The sequence below is a fragment of the Perissodus microlepis genome, chromosome 17, assembly GCF_051167445.1.
Source record: "Perissodus microlepis isolate ML-2025 ecotype Zambia chromosome 17, ASM5116744v1, whole genome shotgun sequence".
NCBI lineage: Eukaryota > Metazoa > Chordata > Actinopteri > Cichliformes > Cichlidae > Perissodus > Perissodus microlepis.
Genome location: NC_140477.1, coordinates 30,831,234 through 30,847,390, shown reverse-complemented (window position 1 = coordinate 30,847,390; position 16,157 = coordinate 30,831,234). Strand labels below are relative to the sequence as shown.

The following is a 16,157-nucleotide window of genomic DNA, read 5'->3' as shown; positions in this document are numbered from 1 at the left end:
ACAGCCACACTAGAAGCATTAATGTCACATTAATGAGAGGGTGACTCCTCCTTAATGGGATAATTCGTGCAACAGTGCGGCTATGCTGGCTGGTTTAAGATGCAGATTTTGTTCTTTTTATTTTAGACTTCAGTTTCAGTTCTGTTTGTAGATTTTATTCAGATCTTCTAACCTTAATTTAAAAAAACTTTTTAGATATATCAAAAACTACACTACATATTTAAAAACACAGTTTATTATTAAAAATATCCAACTGATGGTGATTAATGACACAACAGTAGCAGGACACAGTACATTACAGTGGTGAGTTTCACATCAGTCACTGATGTTAGCATTAGCGCATTAACATTAACATTAACATTAGCTCAGTGGCTTGAGCTACACGGCTGTAGCTAACAGGTTGTTCTTATTGTATTCTGGTTCCTCTGCATCCTGCTAAATAACAACAAAAAATAGGATTCCTAAACTAAGAGAGCTGTTAAACTTTGATCAAGAAAACATAATGACTTTTATCCAACGATGACAAAGTTTATTCGCCGTACACCAGTATGCTTTGACATGCTACTTAGCACTTTGATGCACCAAAGTGTTATACTCAAAATCACGCACAGATTCATAATGACATCATTTTTTTGCTATTGGTTTCTCAATGTCAATTTCTCATCTCAACTTTACAGCAGGTGAGAGACCACAAAGTTGAGAACACTAAGTTTAATCTGTTTGATCTGCAGTTCCTAAATAATTTAGTTCTTCCGATTATCTCGATAGATTATCTCGACAGAATAACCATTAATAAAACTGAGTTCCTATTATGAGAAAAAAATAACAATTTAACAACCTAAACAATATGTGACATTTTTTAAAATTTTAAATCTCCTTCAAAGCATGTGACTGGCCAAAGGTAGGCTTCAGAAAAACCAAAAAATTCCTGTGCTCGTGTATATCAGTCAGTGTGTTGTAGGCCCAGAAGGAGCTGTGAAAGATGGTAGAGTTTGGACTGAATCCAAAAACTCATCCCATTTAGGTATAGCGTTTAAACAGTAATCAAATGATAGCACATTTGTTTGAAGGTTATGTCGTAAAAGCATCGTGCTGTCTAACATAGGTTTTGGGCTCACTGCCCAGATATTTCACACACTTAAGCTCATAATGGTATTTCTTAAGCTGTCAATCATCTGTCTCTCCCTCATAAATAAAAAGACTCGGACCATGAAAGCAGACACATTTTTTAAAAATTTCACTGTACTTAGTAAAAGACAAATACTACCCTCAATCATTCACTCTCTACGAGGTGAAACCTCAAGAAAAGAGGTTTTTAAAAGGGTATATTTCTGAGGCAGTTAATGTAACCAGCACAGTGTGATATAACCGAGACAAACAAGGCCAACCATCCACAGACATAAATAGATTAGAAGTCTGTTAAATGATTCATTTGTACCCTATTGAATATCTTTAACCAGTCTCCCAGTTGGCTGTCCAGCTGTTGGGTCCATATTTGAGATTCAACAGAGAGCCAAAAGGATTTGATAATTGTAATATCCATCCATCCTCTTCTGCTTATCTGGGGTGGGTCACAGGGTCAGCAGCCTAAGCAGAGAAGCCCAGACTTCCCTCTTCCCAGCCAGCTCCTCCAACTTGTGTGAGGGAACACAAACGTGTTCCCAGGCCAGCCAAGAGATTTAATCTCCCCACCGTGTCCTGGGTCTGTCGTGGGGCCTCCTTCCAGTGGGACATGCCCAGAACACCTCACCCAGGAAGTATTCTTGTCCGATGCCCAAACAACCTCAACTGGCTCTCGGTGTGGATCATGTGGATTATCATTTGAGCAGGAGGTGCTCTACCCTGAGCCCCTTCTGGTCAAACTCCTATCTCTAAGGGAGAGGCCAGCCATCATCTGCAATCTCGTTCTTTTGGTCACTACCCACAGTTCATGACCATAGGTGAGGGTAGGGACGTAGGGACGCTCAGCTCTCTTGTCACCACCACGGACAGATACAACGTCTGCATCACTGCAGCCGCAGCACCAGTGTGTCTGTCCATCTCTCGCTCCCCTCTCCTCTCGCTCGTGACTTCAACCTTTTACAGCCGAGGACTATTCTCATTTTAAGCAGGAGGCCACCAGCCGATGAAGCAAACAGAACCACATCCTCTGCAAAAAGCGGAGGCAAGATTCTGAAACGGCCCACTTGGCTACATCTAGAAATTCTGTCTGTATAAAAATTATGAACTGAATCTGTGACAAAGAGCAGCCCTGGTGGAGTCCAACACCATCGGCAACAAGTTCAACTCATTCCTGGCTATGGGGACCAAGTTCTTGCAATGGTTGTATAAGGATCGAATGGCTCGTAGCAACAGGCCAGACACCCCATACTCCCGAAGTACCACCCACATAACACTCAGAGGGAAACTCCACAAAATGCATGCGGACTGGTTCGGCAATCTTCAGTCATAATTGTAATATGAATTATTAATTAAATCACGTTTGGATCTCAGCTCAGCTGTGCCCTGATCACTATCTCTGTATTCCATCATTTCCCCTCACTGGAGACAATCTGATATCACAAAAATCAGATTTAGAAAAAGCTTGAACGGTAAAGACAAGCCTACAGTACTGTTAAATGTCTTAAACGTTACCTCACTGAAGGAGAAAGCAAATTCAATTAATACAAATTGGATGAGAAGCCAGCCTTTGAAAGCACATGACAGTTCATGTTTGCATATGAAAATGAGACATCGCATTATTTATTGTTCAGGCAGATGGTTGTCTCTTTTCCTGGGTGCTTTTTTATATTCTTATGTTTTGACAGAGCCTTCTGTTGAATAATTGAATTTCAAGTTTTACTTACATCTGTTATATTCATTAGTACGGTGCTTTTACAGTTTTGGAGACTGTGCATCTGAAGAAGAAACATAACAAATTTCTCCACAACCTATAAGCTAGCTTCAGTTTGCACAATTACTGAGCAAACTGTGAACATCTTCACTAAACTGCAAGACCATCTGTTAATAGTCCGAATTAACACATAGCTGGTTGTTTTGCTTTTTTAAGAAAGTGCCTAGGTGGACTTTCACAGCCTGTATCTTCTTCATTAATGAGGCTTCACAAGTTTTCGTTCCCTCCAACCACACTGCTTCGCTAATGAGGGAGGTCCTCAGCATGAACTATACTTGCTACAGGTCTTAGTGTCTGTGGAAGATACTGTACATCTTTTAAAGATAATACTAAACCAAACATCCCTTAATGTCCTGCTCTGATCTAGAATAACCTCAATTTACACTCAATCCTTTGTTATCTTTAGAAATTCTTTATATAAATATATATAATATATATATTTGTATTTACATATCACTTCAAAAAAAGTCAGTAGTGCTGTGTGGTCTATTCTATAAAAGTTAAATACAAATGAACACATGTAGAGGTAAGTACAGGTAATACAAAAAATTGCATACTGCGCACCTGTAGCTGTGTTAAACCAACAGCTAGGTGACCCAGAACAACATAACAATCATTTCGGTTGAGCTGTGCTTACAGAAAGTACTCAGCGTCACACGCGCACACACAAAAACACAGTCTTTCAACACTTCCTGTCACCGTACAGCCCCAAATCTTTCTCCTCCTCATCAGCGTGGTTCCCATGGTGACAGCAGAAAGAGCAGCAGAGAGAGCAGGGTCAAAGGCTCAAAAGTCATCGTGTGGGCGGAGCCTTTAACAGGCACCTGCAATAAGATACAACATTACAGAAAATAGAGTTAACAAGGAAATATATATATATATACATATATATACATATAGATATGATAACAGATACAAATAAAAACACCTTCAAAGCAGTGGTACAATACAGTGGTCCCTCGCTATAACGCAGTTCACCTTTTGCAGCCTCAATGCTTTGCTGATTTTTTTTTTTAACAGCGCATTGTGTTCTGCGTCCTGATTGGCTGTAGACCATTGTCAATCAATCTCGTGTCATGTCTCCTGTACAGTATAGAATGAGTTCAGCTTGTCAAATTTAGATGAATCTTCGATCGCTAGCAGTGTGACTCTGAAGTGCTGTACTGTATGTTGCGGGTGCCTTTGGTTTCATTCTATAATACTGGACTTATTATTCGACGAAGGTTTGAACTTTGAGTGTTTAAACAAAAGAGAAAAGTGTGAAAATGTTCATGCCTGTCCTAGGAAACTGTATAAAGTGTGTAGTGAGGGGTTTTACAGCCTTAAAACATCTATAATAATTGTAAAACATAAAGTTAGCTACTTCGCGGGTTATTTTTGGAACGTAACTCCCGCGATAAACGAGGGACCGCTATATAAAGAAACGAGGGGCGACTCAAGACTTTTCGCTGTACTTACATTTGTAAGTATGTGTACATCTTTAGAAATAAAACTAGGTTTGCTGTAGTTGCTCAACTAAAAAAATAGAAACAAAAACTAAATCTACGATTCCATCTGTATGTTTATTGAACTTCAGGGAGAGCAAGCAGTGGTGTTACATCACACAGCAGACACTAGTCAATGAAAAGTGCGTCATCCAGGAACAACATTGATATCAAGTTGCATCAGGCTCTCTCTGACAGAGCTCTGCATGTGACGGGCTGATCGATCACTCTGTGTTTGCTTCTCAGTAATTAATCAGAGGAGCTCATTGCAGTGGTTTGAATGAGGTGTGGGTGGGTGGGAAATAACCCAAAAAGTATTGGAAAACGGTCAGAGGATTTCACGCCTCGGAATCGTCGATACTGATGCACAACTACAGATCCGTCCCTAATGCTCCATGAAAGTCGGCAAAAATCAATACGGTTGTCAAAAAAAAGATCGTTCCAAATAACTCTCGAGTCTGTCTGCACTTGTATGAGTGTTGATGTACGGGATTTGTTTCACTTCTGTTTGGCCGATACGACACATAACCTGTTCGAACCATTCCCGCCCCTTTCTTTGTCTTTGAAATGGGCAGACAATTATTGCCATGTCTGCTAACCTGTCATGTTTACTTATTGTTCTGAGTTCTTTTTACTTACCTGTGTAGGTGGAAGGAGATGAGGAAGGACTGGGCGACGACGAGGTGGGGTCCTGTCCTTTCCTACTGGACTACGACCGCTGGCTGCATCACCTGGCTCGTCCCCTGAACAAAAGCAAAATACGATGATTTTAGCATGACAGTATTTAAGATTAGATCAAGATCAAGTTAAGATCCCAGAACATGCTCACTGATGAAAATCTGGTGGAAATCTTGTGGAAGTTATTTTGGTTCTATTTTTGCTCTCATGGTTGCACACAATCTTCCATTATTTATGACTGTTTTGTTGATTAGACCTAAAAGATTTATGGACTTCGCCGCACCCACCCACAGCTTCGCACAGTGTGAATACCGTTACCTTACAAGGCATAAACGCACACAGATGTGCAAAATGTTACTTCGTCTAATGGGTATGCGGCCGCACTTTCATATAGGTGTGTGTGTGTGTGTGTGTGTGTGTGTGTGTGTGTGTGTGTGTGTGTGTGTGTGTGTGTGTGTGTGTGTTGGAAGGACTCCAGACTTATCGCAGGAGAAACTCAGGTAAGTGAGTGGATTAGGACAGGAGGGAAACAGACTTTGCCGGTGGCTAAACACAGTTGCACACACGCATATTTCAGTCTGAGACATTGTCATACACACCTGCACTGTCACAAGAAAACTCGTTCATAACGAGCTCTCGCTCTCTGTAATATCTTGGCACAAACACGCTAACACACACACACACAGAGTCATACACACATCTGCTTGGGAAGAAATCTGATTCCGTCTCTTACAATACATATTGTCATGCAGTACAATAGACAAAGAGCTTCTTTCAGTCGCTGAGGAATGAGGCGAGTTTGTTAATGTTGAAACACTCACACAGATATTATATCTCAGTATTACAGACAGAAAATATGAGAAATTTAAAACAGAAACACGGACAACCTCCTTCAAAATATCAGCGTGCGAGACGCCTGATGTGTTTTTGTTTTCCACCGCGTCTGTGCCGATGATAGAGGTGATTTACTCGCAGCAGAATGTTTACCAATTAGGCATCTGTCCTTTATTGTGTGCACCCTTGACAAATAGCAGCATGGAGCAATATGGGACCCTGGGTTCCTATCTGAACAAACGTGTGTGTTTGCATTCACGCCTGTGTTTGTGTGTGGTCTTGCTCTGTGACCATCTGTTCCCATCAGAATCGAAAACCTCGAGTCACATCTGGTTTGAACCTGTTTAGGAGACAGAATTGGGTCGTGTCATTATTGATTTGCCACAATAACAAGTGCAGCGAGATGAATTCATGTTTCATTTTTAGCACAATATTAACCGAGCCTCTCTTTCCTTTGCACTGAGCTTAGTTTGATGAAAAATGTGGGAGGAGGGAGGCAGGCGCGTTGTCCACTTTGTTAGACAACATTAACTTTGAAACATCAGAGCTTAATGTTTCCCCTGAGTACGTGCATGCAGATGTAAGCATGCTCAGTGCATTAGCGGCATTTTTCCTAATCAATTATAGGAAACAAAATGATGACTGAAGGAAAACTATTAAAACCTGAGCAAAATACATGCAGAGAGTTCACATATATATATGTATATATATATATATGTTGTAGTGGCAACGACACAGTTGCTTACCTACCTCAGTGACCTCGTGCCCAGACTCTGCTTCCTTAACAGAAGATGTGTCAGAGGGATTAAAGGGATCCGATGCAACAATTACACAACTGATCATCAATCTGTGACCTAGGGTGTCCTTATGTTCAAACATGGTGTACATTATGGAGAAACTGTGGTTTACGCATAAGTCCATTTACAGAACGCCACTCGGGTTCAGATCAGGCAGGCCGTTCCTCCCAATCACACCCCTCCATTGCCCATGTGACTGTTGAAGTCACTGGATTAAGCACCCTCAAGCAGCCCACCCAGCGACTCGAAGAAGGCGGGGTGCACAGATCTGTAATTCGGAAGATAACTGCGAACAACAGTAAGCAAGCAAAAAGGATGCAAGGGCAACATCCACAGCCTGCTGCTTCTCACTAAGAGCAACTCTAGATTAGATCAGAGAGCAGCATTCAGACATAAATATTTTTTTGAGTTTTGTTCTCAGTATATGAAACTATATTAGCATTTTAACACTTTAACACTTGAATACTTCAGCATATGTCCTTTTAGCTAAATGCAATTTTAAAATTTGGACTTTTTTGTCCAATTTGTCTTGTAACAAAAGGCAAGAAATTTAATTGTAAACCTTCACTGATATTCCCACTTGGATTTACTTGCTTGAGCCCGTGTCACTTCAGCTTGTATGTGTGTGTGCATGTGTGTGTCACAACACACAGTCTCCTCCTACATGCCCTTTGGCATGTTTGTTTCTTAGCAACAATCCAGAACACATTACGTATAGCAGATTGTCTAGAAATATGTGTACGGACACACACAGCTACAGGTGATTGATTGCTTCTGGACCTACTCATGGTGTAGTTTAACCTTTATTGCCACCTGCAAGGATGGGGTTATCGTTATGTGTGTGTGTGTGTGTGAGTGAGTGTGTGTGTGTCTATTTGGGCAAATTAATGACATACTGAGGGACAGTCAGTGAACTACAGTAATACACTGCAGTTTCCGTGTATCTGCTATCGCACATCAGCCAAAAGCTTCAGTGTTGTTCCATACAAACAGCGAGCAGCTCCATTCATGCACAGTTTGCATCCCCAAAGGAGCTGAGCTGACACTTTACAAGGCAGGACACCAGTGGTCACTATGTCCTGCAATAAACTGCAACTGTAATGGCTGTAGAGGGCGGCTGGATAAAAATGGGAACAGATTCACTAACTCCTCCTTTCCAAAACAATAAATATGTCCCTGTCACCCCTGAGTTGTAATTTAGACACTTTTCCAAAACAACGGGATTGGAGGAAATTGGATTTAGCTGAAGAACTCACCCAGAGGTGACAGTAAGAGTCCAAAGCAGGCGGAGAATTGCCATAAATGAGAGCTGTGGTGACCCATAGACAGGAGACTGTATGCCCAGCATGGAGTTCCTCGCTCTTTGTTTCTCCTTACATATAACTTCAGAGGACCTCGGCTGACATTAATGTACTGCAGACTAACTCGAACCATAAGAGTTGCTTCACTTTCCTAAAATAACACAATCTGAGCCGTTTAATCTTCACTTTAATGTCTGACACGTTTGCCTCATTGACCAGCATCTCTCCACACTGCTAAAATGTGTGTTCTGTTGAGAGGGAGAGGGAAACACAGAGCTTCATTGATAAAACATGAACTTCTGCTTTCCAGAATCACAGTATGGCATCCAGTGTTACATGATGTGTGCACCTCTTGCTGAGTCAGGCTGCGGGTTAAAGGTGCCCAGCTTTAGCCATCTCTCTTGGGAGAAGAAGTGGCTTCTCTCTCTGCACCGCCAACAACATATTTTCTTGAGAGAGGTCCTGCACACTGCAATGTGTGGCTCAGTGATGACTGTCAAAACCTTACAGCTTTGCAACCCTTTGAAAGCTAAGATTCTTCTACTTTGCGGCCTCCAAATGCTTTCCTTGGTATTCTTTTCTTGTTTTGTGCAGGAACAATTAAATACTTCTTGTTTGGCATTTCTCATCGGCTGTGGATCATGATCAATAACAAGACCTAATTAAAATTTGAATGTCAAATTCCTTACCATTGCATATTTTAATGCAACATAAATATATCCATCCATGCCCTTTTTGCTCTCCTGGTAAACATTCAACAGTCTGGGAAAAAATGTCTTTTAAATAAACTAAAAAAAATAATAATAATAATTTTTTGTGAGGACTGTATGAAACATTGGCAATAAATGGCAAGCAAAACACAATGTGTGCCACTGGGGTGGAGAAATTCATTCTTGTCTTTGTGACACATAAATCATATATTTCATGTTTTCATGTTTTCCTATTTTAGACACAAAGCATTCAAACTGTAGCCACAATCATAATTTGCATCTGGAGCTCTGTTTGTAATATTAACTTTAGCATTCCTGCAACAACTATTCCGGGAAAGCTGCTACCCAAACATCAGCATAGCTGTGTCTGATTCCTCCATTTGGCCATCTAAAACAAAACCCTATTGACAGCACAGCTTCTTCCTAATGCCAGCAGACGCCACAGTGTATGTGCTGCATGTGTGTGTGTGTGTGTGTGTGTGTGTGTGTGTGTGTGTGTGTGTGTGTGTGTGTGTGTGTGTGCAAAAACACAGTGTGTGTCACAGAAACTCGTTAGTTATGCTTTGATCAGCTCGGCCTGTGTGTGAAGCAGAACTCAATGAACGCATTTGGATGTGTCAGGCAAAAAAGTATTTGTGCTCTTGTCTTGGTGCAGAGGGTAATATCAGGTGTGTGTGTGTGTGTGTGTGTGTGTTTGCTTGTGCCCATGGAACAGTTGTCAGGAGAAGCATGATCTGAGGAGCCAAAGTTAACGATGAACTGACAGCAAAGGTGAAGATGTATATACGCTAAGCATGTGTGCGTGTGTGAAATAGAAAGTGCATTAATGATCGATCGCATGCGATAACAAATACTTGTGGTGTACTGTACAGAACTGTCAATTTAGGCCCCAATTAGGGGCAGTCTTGTTGTTCCTCAGTTTATATACATGGAGCATTCGCTCACACACACAGACACACACAAGCTAATGATGCGAGGTGACCTTGAAAAGCGTCTGGATAGCTCGTGTGTGTGTGTGGGCGTGTAAATGTATCCCAAGCATTTCCAGCTGAATCAGTAATGAGCATTTCATTACTTCAGCCTCAGTTCCCCAGGGAGGAAACACACACACACAACACACACACACACACACACACACACACACACACACACACACACGCATACACGCATACAGAGCAGAAAGAGCATGGTACAAGGTAGCTGTAGATTATTCCCTCAGCAAGTGCTTATTAGAATTAAATTATATTATGATAGTGACATTTTCTTTAAAAGCAAAGAAAGAAAGGAGCCGACTTCGAACTTCAGTACATCCTGACATGAATGACTACTTTCTATGCAATCTTGCAATGAAAGCAGCGTGATTCTGATATCCTGTTGAAACCTTCAAGGGCACTGCACTGCAGTATTATTCACTGCAGTCATCTTGTTATTTACTGACTATAAAAAAGAGAGTATGGGTCCCAGTATAGCTCACTGGGTTGAATAGGTGACCCACATGCCATAAAGCTATCACAGAGGCCTGCGTTTGAATCCACACCGAGGTCATTTACTGTGTATCTCTGTTTCCTGCCTTCTCTCATTGTCCTATCTTTATGAAGGCTAAAGAAATCAACAAATAAATACATATAAGAGCATAATGGAAAACGATATGCTTGTCCTTTATGTTATGAGTATCTATAGAAACGAAACGCATCCTCTCTAACCCCTGTGGGTAATTTACCATTACATTTCCAAGGGAAAAGGAGGAAAAAAGGAAGAACACAGAGAAGGTTCATGGATGTAGTAAAGGAGGACATGCAGAGGGTTTATGAGACAGAGGAGGATGCTAGGGATGGGGTGAGATGGAGGCAAATGATCCACTGTGGCGAAACCTGAAAAGAACAGGTGGAAGAAGAAGAAGATTTCCAAGCACTTTAGTAAGATTTTAAGAACGATACATTGTAACACCATAGTTACAGTTTATAGACGTCCCTTAAGTACCACGCATGCAGGCAATCATTAAGTTAGTGTTTTAAAATGAGGATAGCTGAGCATGTGTGTGCCTGTTCAAAGCACTGCTGTGCAGAACAGGAAGATTGGTGGGTGAAGGTGGATGAAAGAATGAAGCGAGCAGAGTGGCTCTTTGAAGGCTACACATCAACAGCAAGCCGGAGAGGGTGTTGTGGGAGGCGCAGCTAGACAAAGCAAGGGCAATAGGCTTCTCCAAAAGGTCAAGTATGAGAATAATAGCATCCCTGCAGAGAGGAGGACTAATATACAGATGATGTCGAATCAGATTTGCATGAACAAACTCCCTCAAGTGCCGACATGACCAGAAAGTCAGAGGTAAAGAGGGGCGGGCTGAAAATAAGCAAATAGATGGGTTGATAGACAAGGAGACAGGCAATGAACGGTCTGTTTGATAAAGGTTATGGGTGTGGCAGCATAAGTGAACCCAACCATGCTGCCGACCTTTTCAGTAGATGTTCTGTGATTTGCAGCATCTCGCATAAAGTTTTGCTACTTTTATCTCTTCCGTGTTGAGCAGCACAGAGAGCTTTGCATAAAAGACGGAGCGTAAGAGCAAAGCGAATGTATAATTCTTTAATGAGCTGCATCTCCTAACCTGAGGATCTGTCATTAAACTCTAACAGATGTTAGCAAAAGCGAGATACGCGACTGCACACGTACATCATTGATTCTCAGTCTCTTTGGCCCCACTGTTGCCCCCATTAATTGGTGTGTGAAGCAGTTAGCATCAATGCACCGCAAGCTGTGAGTTCCAAGCAACAAAATGATAAAAGAAAGCATCTGTTTAAAGAAAAATGCCCAGCCCAAGTGATTTCACCACAAAAAGTATCAGGAGCCAAAAATAAATAAATTTAAATACCGTATTTTTCAGACCACAAGGCACACCGGATTATAAAGCGCATTAAGCTAAACAAAACAGATGAACTCATTCTTTTTGCTTCCTCCACTTCTGTACCATTGATTCATTAATGTTGAATTCCCTCGCAGCTGCTCTATTCCTGTGTTGTTGCAGTATATTATGACTAACCTCGTATTGTGGATCTCAGTTGTTCTCATGACTGAAGTTTGGTCCGTTTACAGCATCCTGCCATGCGATTGCATTTGTCCCTAACCATCGGGAACCCTCACGTTAACTTTTATCGAGTGGAAAAAAAAGTTATTCATTCATCATTCATCCTCCAGCTTCACTGTGTTTATGTTATGCTAACATAGCTGTGTCGCTAGTGATCACGTAGCACATCATTATATACCACCTAGCCCAACTTCAGTAACCCTACAAAAGTCGCTGCTGTTTAGTTTCCTGTCTTCATTTATGTCTGAAGTGATAGCAGAGCTGTACGTTTGAATTTTTTCAGAAATCTCTCAGTCAGAACATGCTATGTCATGTTTAGGTGGAAACTAGCGAGCTAACTTCCTGCTAACTTCTAACTTCGTTAAATTTAATAAATTCTGTTTTCATGGATGCCTGGATGTTAAACTTAATTGTTACACCTGGTAAAGCAGCAACGCTGATCATGTTATTACAGATGAAAGAATTTAGACAGTTTTTAACTCTCAGTGATGCCTCAGTGTTCATTTGACTTTGGGACGTGAAGTAGACGGAGTTTTGGACCCAGAGTCCGTGAGGCTCCTGCCTACGGTAGCTGTAATGCTCCAACAATCCATCAAGCGGTGCGGCTTCGTAGCTTCCCAAAGTCTCACCAAAATACTAAAACATTTTTTGACATATTTTGAGCACCGTGTACCACATATAATCCGTTCAAGGTCAGTAAGCACAACCAGAATTCATACATAAGGCGCACCGGATTATAAGGCGCACTCTTGATCTTTGAGAAAATTAAAGGATTTTAAATGCGCCTTATAGTGCGGAAAATATGGTAATTCTGATAAATGTAGTGTCTGGCTCACAAATAGTGGAAAAATTAAGAACTTTCTTGTTATTTAGTTGTTTATCTGTTAGTTTACTTACTTCAGTGTAAAATGATTGGCAATAGTAGTGGGGAATCCTTATCAATAGAAAAAGCTGCAAAACTAATGAAAATATAGTTAAAAGATCCAGCAGGCCAGATTTAACTTCTCACCGGTCAGATTCTGGCCCCCGAGTCTTATGTTTGGCATCTCTGCAATATAAATTAACTACTTTTTTTTTCTTTCCCAGCAGTGTTGAGCTTGGTGGTCAAAGCGACATGGCAGAGGTATACTATGAAGCAGAATAAGTGGCTTAGCCAGTTAATGCAACCTTAGGAAAGGCCACTTCCTAGCCAGTAACATTGCCATGGTTATTCAGTGCTCTTTAAGGTGGAGGTGCATAAGCTGACCAATCAATTCTCTGGAAAATAGCATCACCATTCTTCTTTTAGGGAGGCTAATCAGGGAAAGACAGATTCTCAGCAGACGGGATTTTACTTGCCGCTTGAGTATTGTACTTTTTGACCTGACATGAAATTTGCAAGTCAGCTTCCTAAGTGGTCATAAGCACCATAAGCAGTATATGAATTCAATGACATAAAAGTTGTACTTAATCTTCCCATGCCTTCATGACAGGGCAGTGAAACTGAAAAGTGTATGAATTTATACAGTTTTGACTTGGCTGCATTATTGCATTATTATTATATTATAAAATAATCACAGGAAAAACACTGCACTGTAGTTACATTATTATTATTCAATTTACCTAAAGCTATGGCCGATAGAAACAATAGAAAACAACCAAATACACACAAGGAAAGAAAATACCTCCAACAAAGCAGCACAAAGAACAATAAAGCCATTTTAACAAATTCTTAAAAACTGTAAATGAGCTTCATCTTCAAAATCAGCACAGAGATCATATCAGGAACAGATCTGTTTAACACACAGCAAGCAAAACAAAACAAATCAGGTAATCATTATGTTTTCTATAGCTTACATAGTGCTTAACGAATATATTATCACCATTTCATGAGAGCAGCAGCCCTAAATTAACAGTACTGGTAATTATCAAAATCAGTGTTTCTGCTTCCATAACGGTTAATCCGCCAGAATTTACAAACTCTTTAATCAAAATCATAGTTTAAAGCTAAAATATATAATTATTGTTGTCATTACTGGATTTCAAAGTGTACTGTTTTATAAAAAAGCATAAAAATGGTAAAAACACTTTATTATATTTTGAGTGCCAAATTACAGTTTTTTTTACTTGTATTCTTGAACAGAAAAAGAGTCGCTTTAGTGCTTGAATGTTATGCTGGATAGCATGAATTCATTTTTTTTTTGCTTAAAAAAACTGTCATTTTTTGTTTTAAACAGACTGTTGACAGATTTATATAAATATATTACATATATAATTATATAAAACATTTGTGTTTTCTTGTCTTTATAACAGGTAATCTAATAAATTTGCGTTTTTGTCTTTATAAGTAACTACAAGCAAGTATAAGAAGATAGAAAGACGATATGACGGGTTTGGACTGCCGGTGTGAAGCAGCAGTGGAACAGTGGGATATTGTTTGCATTTACTGCATGTTTTACACCCTGACGTTCTCCAGCGTATGCATGTACAAAGAAAGCAGTTTTATCTTATAGCACTGATCAATTCGTTCATGAGGCTCGCTCTGGGAACTTTTATAGTCACCAGTGCCGATTAGAGGCCTTGCCAGACTTTTTATTGTTCTTCCTGGCTCCCTTTAGACAGCACTGGATGCTTATGAATGCAGATCAAACTGTACTCAGGCGGAGGGGCAACATTTTTAATCAGTAGAAAACACAGGCCTTTCCCTTTAAAATGAAATAGCTTCTGAAGGCTTTGCAAACCTGGCTCTAGGGAAGTGGGGGAGAGGCCAACAGAGCAACGCAGACATGATGGAGGGAAGATAGGTGGAACAATGTGTACACTATCCTGTCTGTATGTCTATTATTTATTTCAGGTTTATGTTAAGAACCGAACACTGTCAGCAATTTAACTGTGACCTAAACTGTGCGTTTGCAGATTCCAGTGTGCTTCAGGAACAAAGAGGAAGCACAATGCACAGACTCACTGCTACTTGGCCACGAGAGATGGCACGTATACCCCACCACCACGTCCTTACTATCCTTATCGCTCCGTGTGTTACTCCCTTTCTCTCTTCCTCTTCCTTCATTGTCATCAAATAAGGACCCATGGGAGGACAGACCACCTGGTAACCATAGCTACAGGGATTGAGCACCCCATTGCGAGTAGTGCATTCACACATTCTCTTACAGACACACACACACAAATGCCTCTTGTGCTTAAAGAGTTCCTGAATATATTACCAACGAGTATGCAGCAGAATATAAACCAGCCTGTGGTCTTGGTGCTTTCCAGAGTGGTATTACTGGTTGTAAAGTGACTCGTGGATACCTGGAGGTTATAGTTTCCCTATCTCAGTATTCAACCCCCCACAGTATAGTACAGCAGCTATGGTGACGTGGCATTTCATTTGTAAGAGAAGAGAAGAGAAGAGAAGAGAAGAGAAGAGAAGAGAAGAGAAGAGAAGAGAAGAGAAGAGAAGAGAAGAGAAGAGAAGAGAAGAGAAGAGAAGAGAAGAGAAGAGAAGAGAAGAGAAGAGAAGAGAAGAGAAGAGGTGATTACATTTACATTATTGACGTTATGGGACCTGGATGTCTAGGGAGACAGAGCGATCGGAGATGGGCCAGTTCAAGAAGGGATTGTGCTCGTTTAAGGAAGGAAAATCAATCAGTTTAATCTTGGTGAATTCCAGAAAAAGAGAGAGTTTGAAATGACTAAACGACGTAAGAAGCACAGTAACGATCAAGAGAATAAAAAGACTCTGCTGCAATGTAATAAATAAGTGATACTATTAAATAACCTACAAAGAGGAAAGCTATATCTGACTGCTGATGCAGAAGTCCATAGATCAGAATCCATTAGCTTCAGCCTTTGCATTTATAGGCCTTTATCATATCGCTTTTCCACTGGTGACAGTGAAACAAATGCTGCGCCTGAATCTTCACCATAACAACGTTTTCGAAACGTATGACAACACTGTGTGAGAATGAACTCCAGCATGAGTTTGGCTGGAGTTCACCGTCTCTGTCTAATGGCACAGATAGCTTGAACTTAAGCTCCCTGCTTTTAACTGCTCATGTGCTCGGATGCCTATTTTTTTCCTTTTGTTTTTGATCGGCGAGCATTGTTTGCCAACTGATTCTCCTCCTCCCGGCTGAGATCAACTCGCCTTGATGTGGAAAATGGACTTAAATCAAATAATAATAGACCGCGTGCTGTCTCGGCACAACTGAAGCAACTTCATGTTGCCCACATAAATAAAACACATCCGTTTTGGAGCTTGACTTCTGCCACTCGCCGATATGGCCTGGCACCGCGCCTCCCTCTCTGCCCACACGCGCTGCCCTCGTCCTGCCTCAGCTCTCAACAAAGCCGAGAAATAATTATGTCAAAATATTTGCAAAAGAAATTCTTAATCTTT

At 40.8% G+C, this 16,157-nt stretch overlaps 1 protein-coding gene across 2 annotated transcripts in view; it reads right to left on the bottom strand.

Annotated features, from left to right (window-relative positions):
* Positions 1 to 217: 217 nt before the first annotated feature.
* LOC146369890 (glypican-5-like) overlaps positions 218 to 16,157 on the bottom strand; it is a 55,337-nt gene continuing 39,397 nt past the window's right edge. For both annotated transcript variants that reach the window (XM_084909619.1, XM_084909618.1), the window contains exons 10-11: positions 5,017 to 5,120; positions 218 to 3,717 (exon numbers count right to left, since the gene is read on the bottom strand). In XM_084909619.1, the coding sequence (XP_084765745.1) occupies positions 3,622 to 3,717; positions 5,017 to 5,120 (200 nt within the window). In that variant the 3' untranslated portion in view covers positions 218 to 3,621. The remainder of the gene's footprint in view (positions 3,718 to 5,016; positions 5,121 to 16,157) is intronic.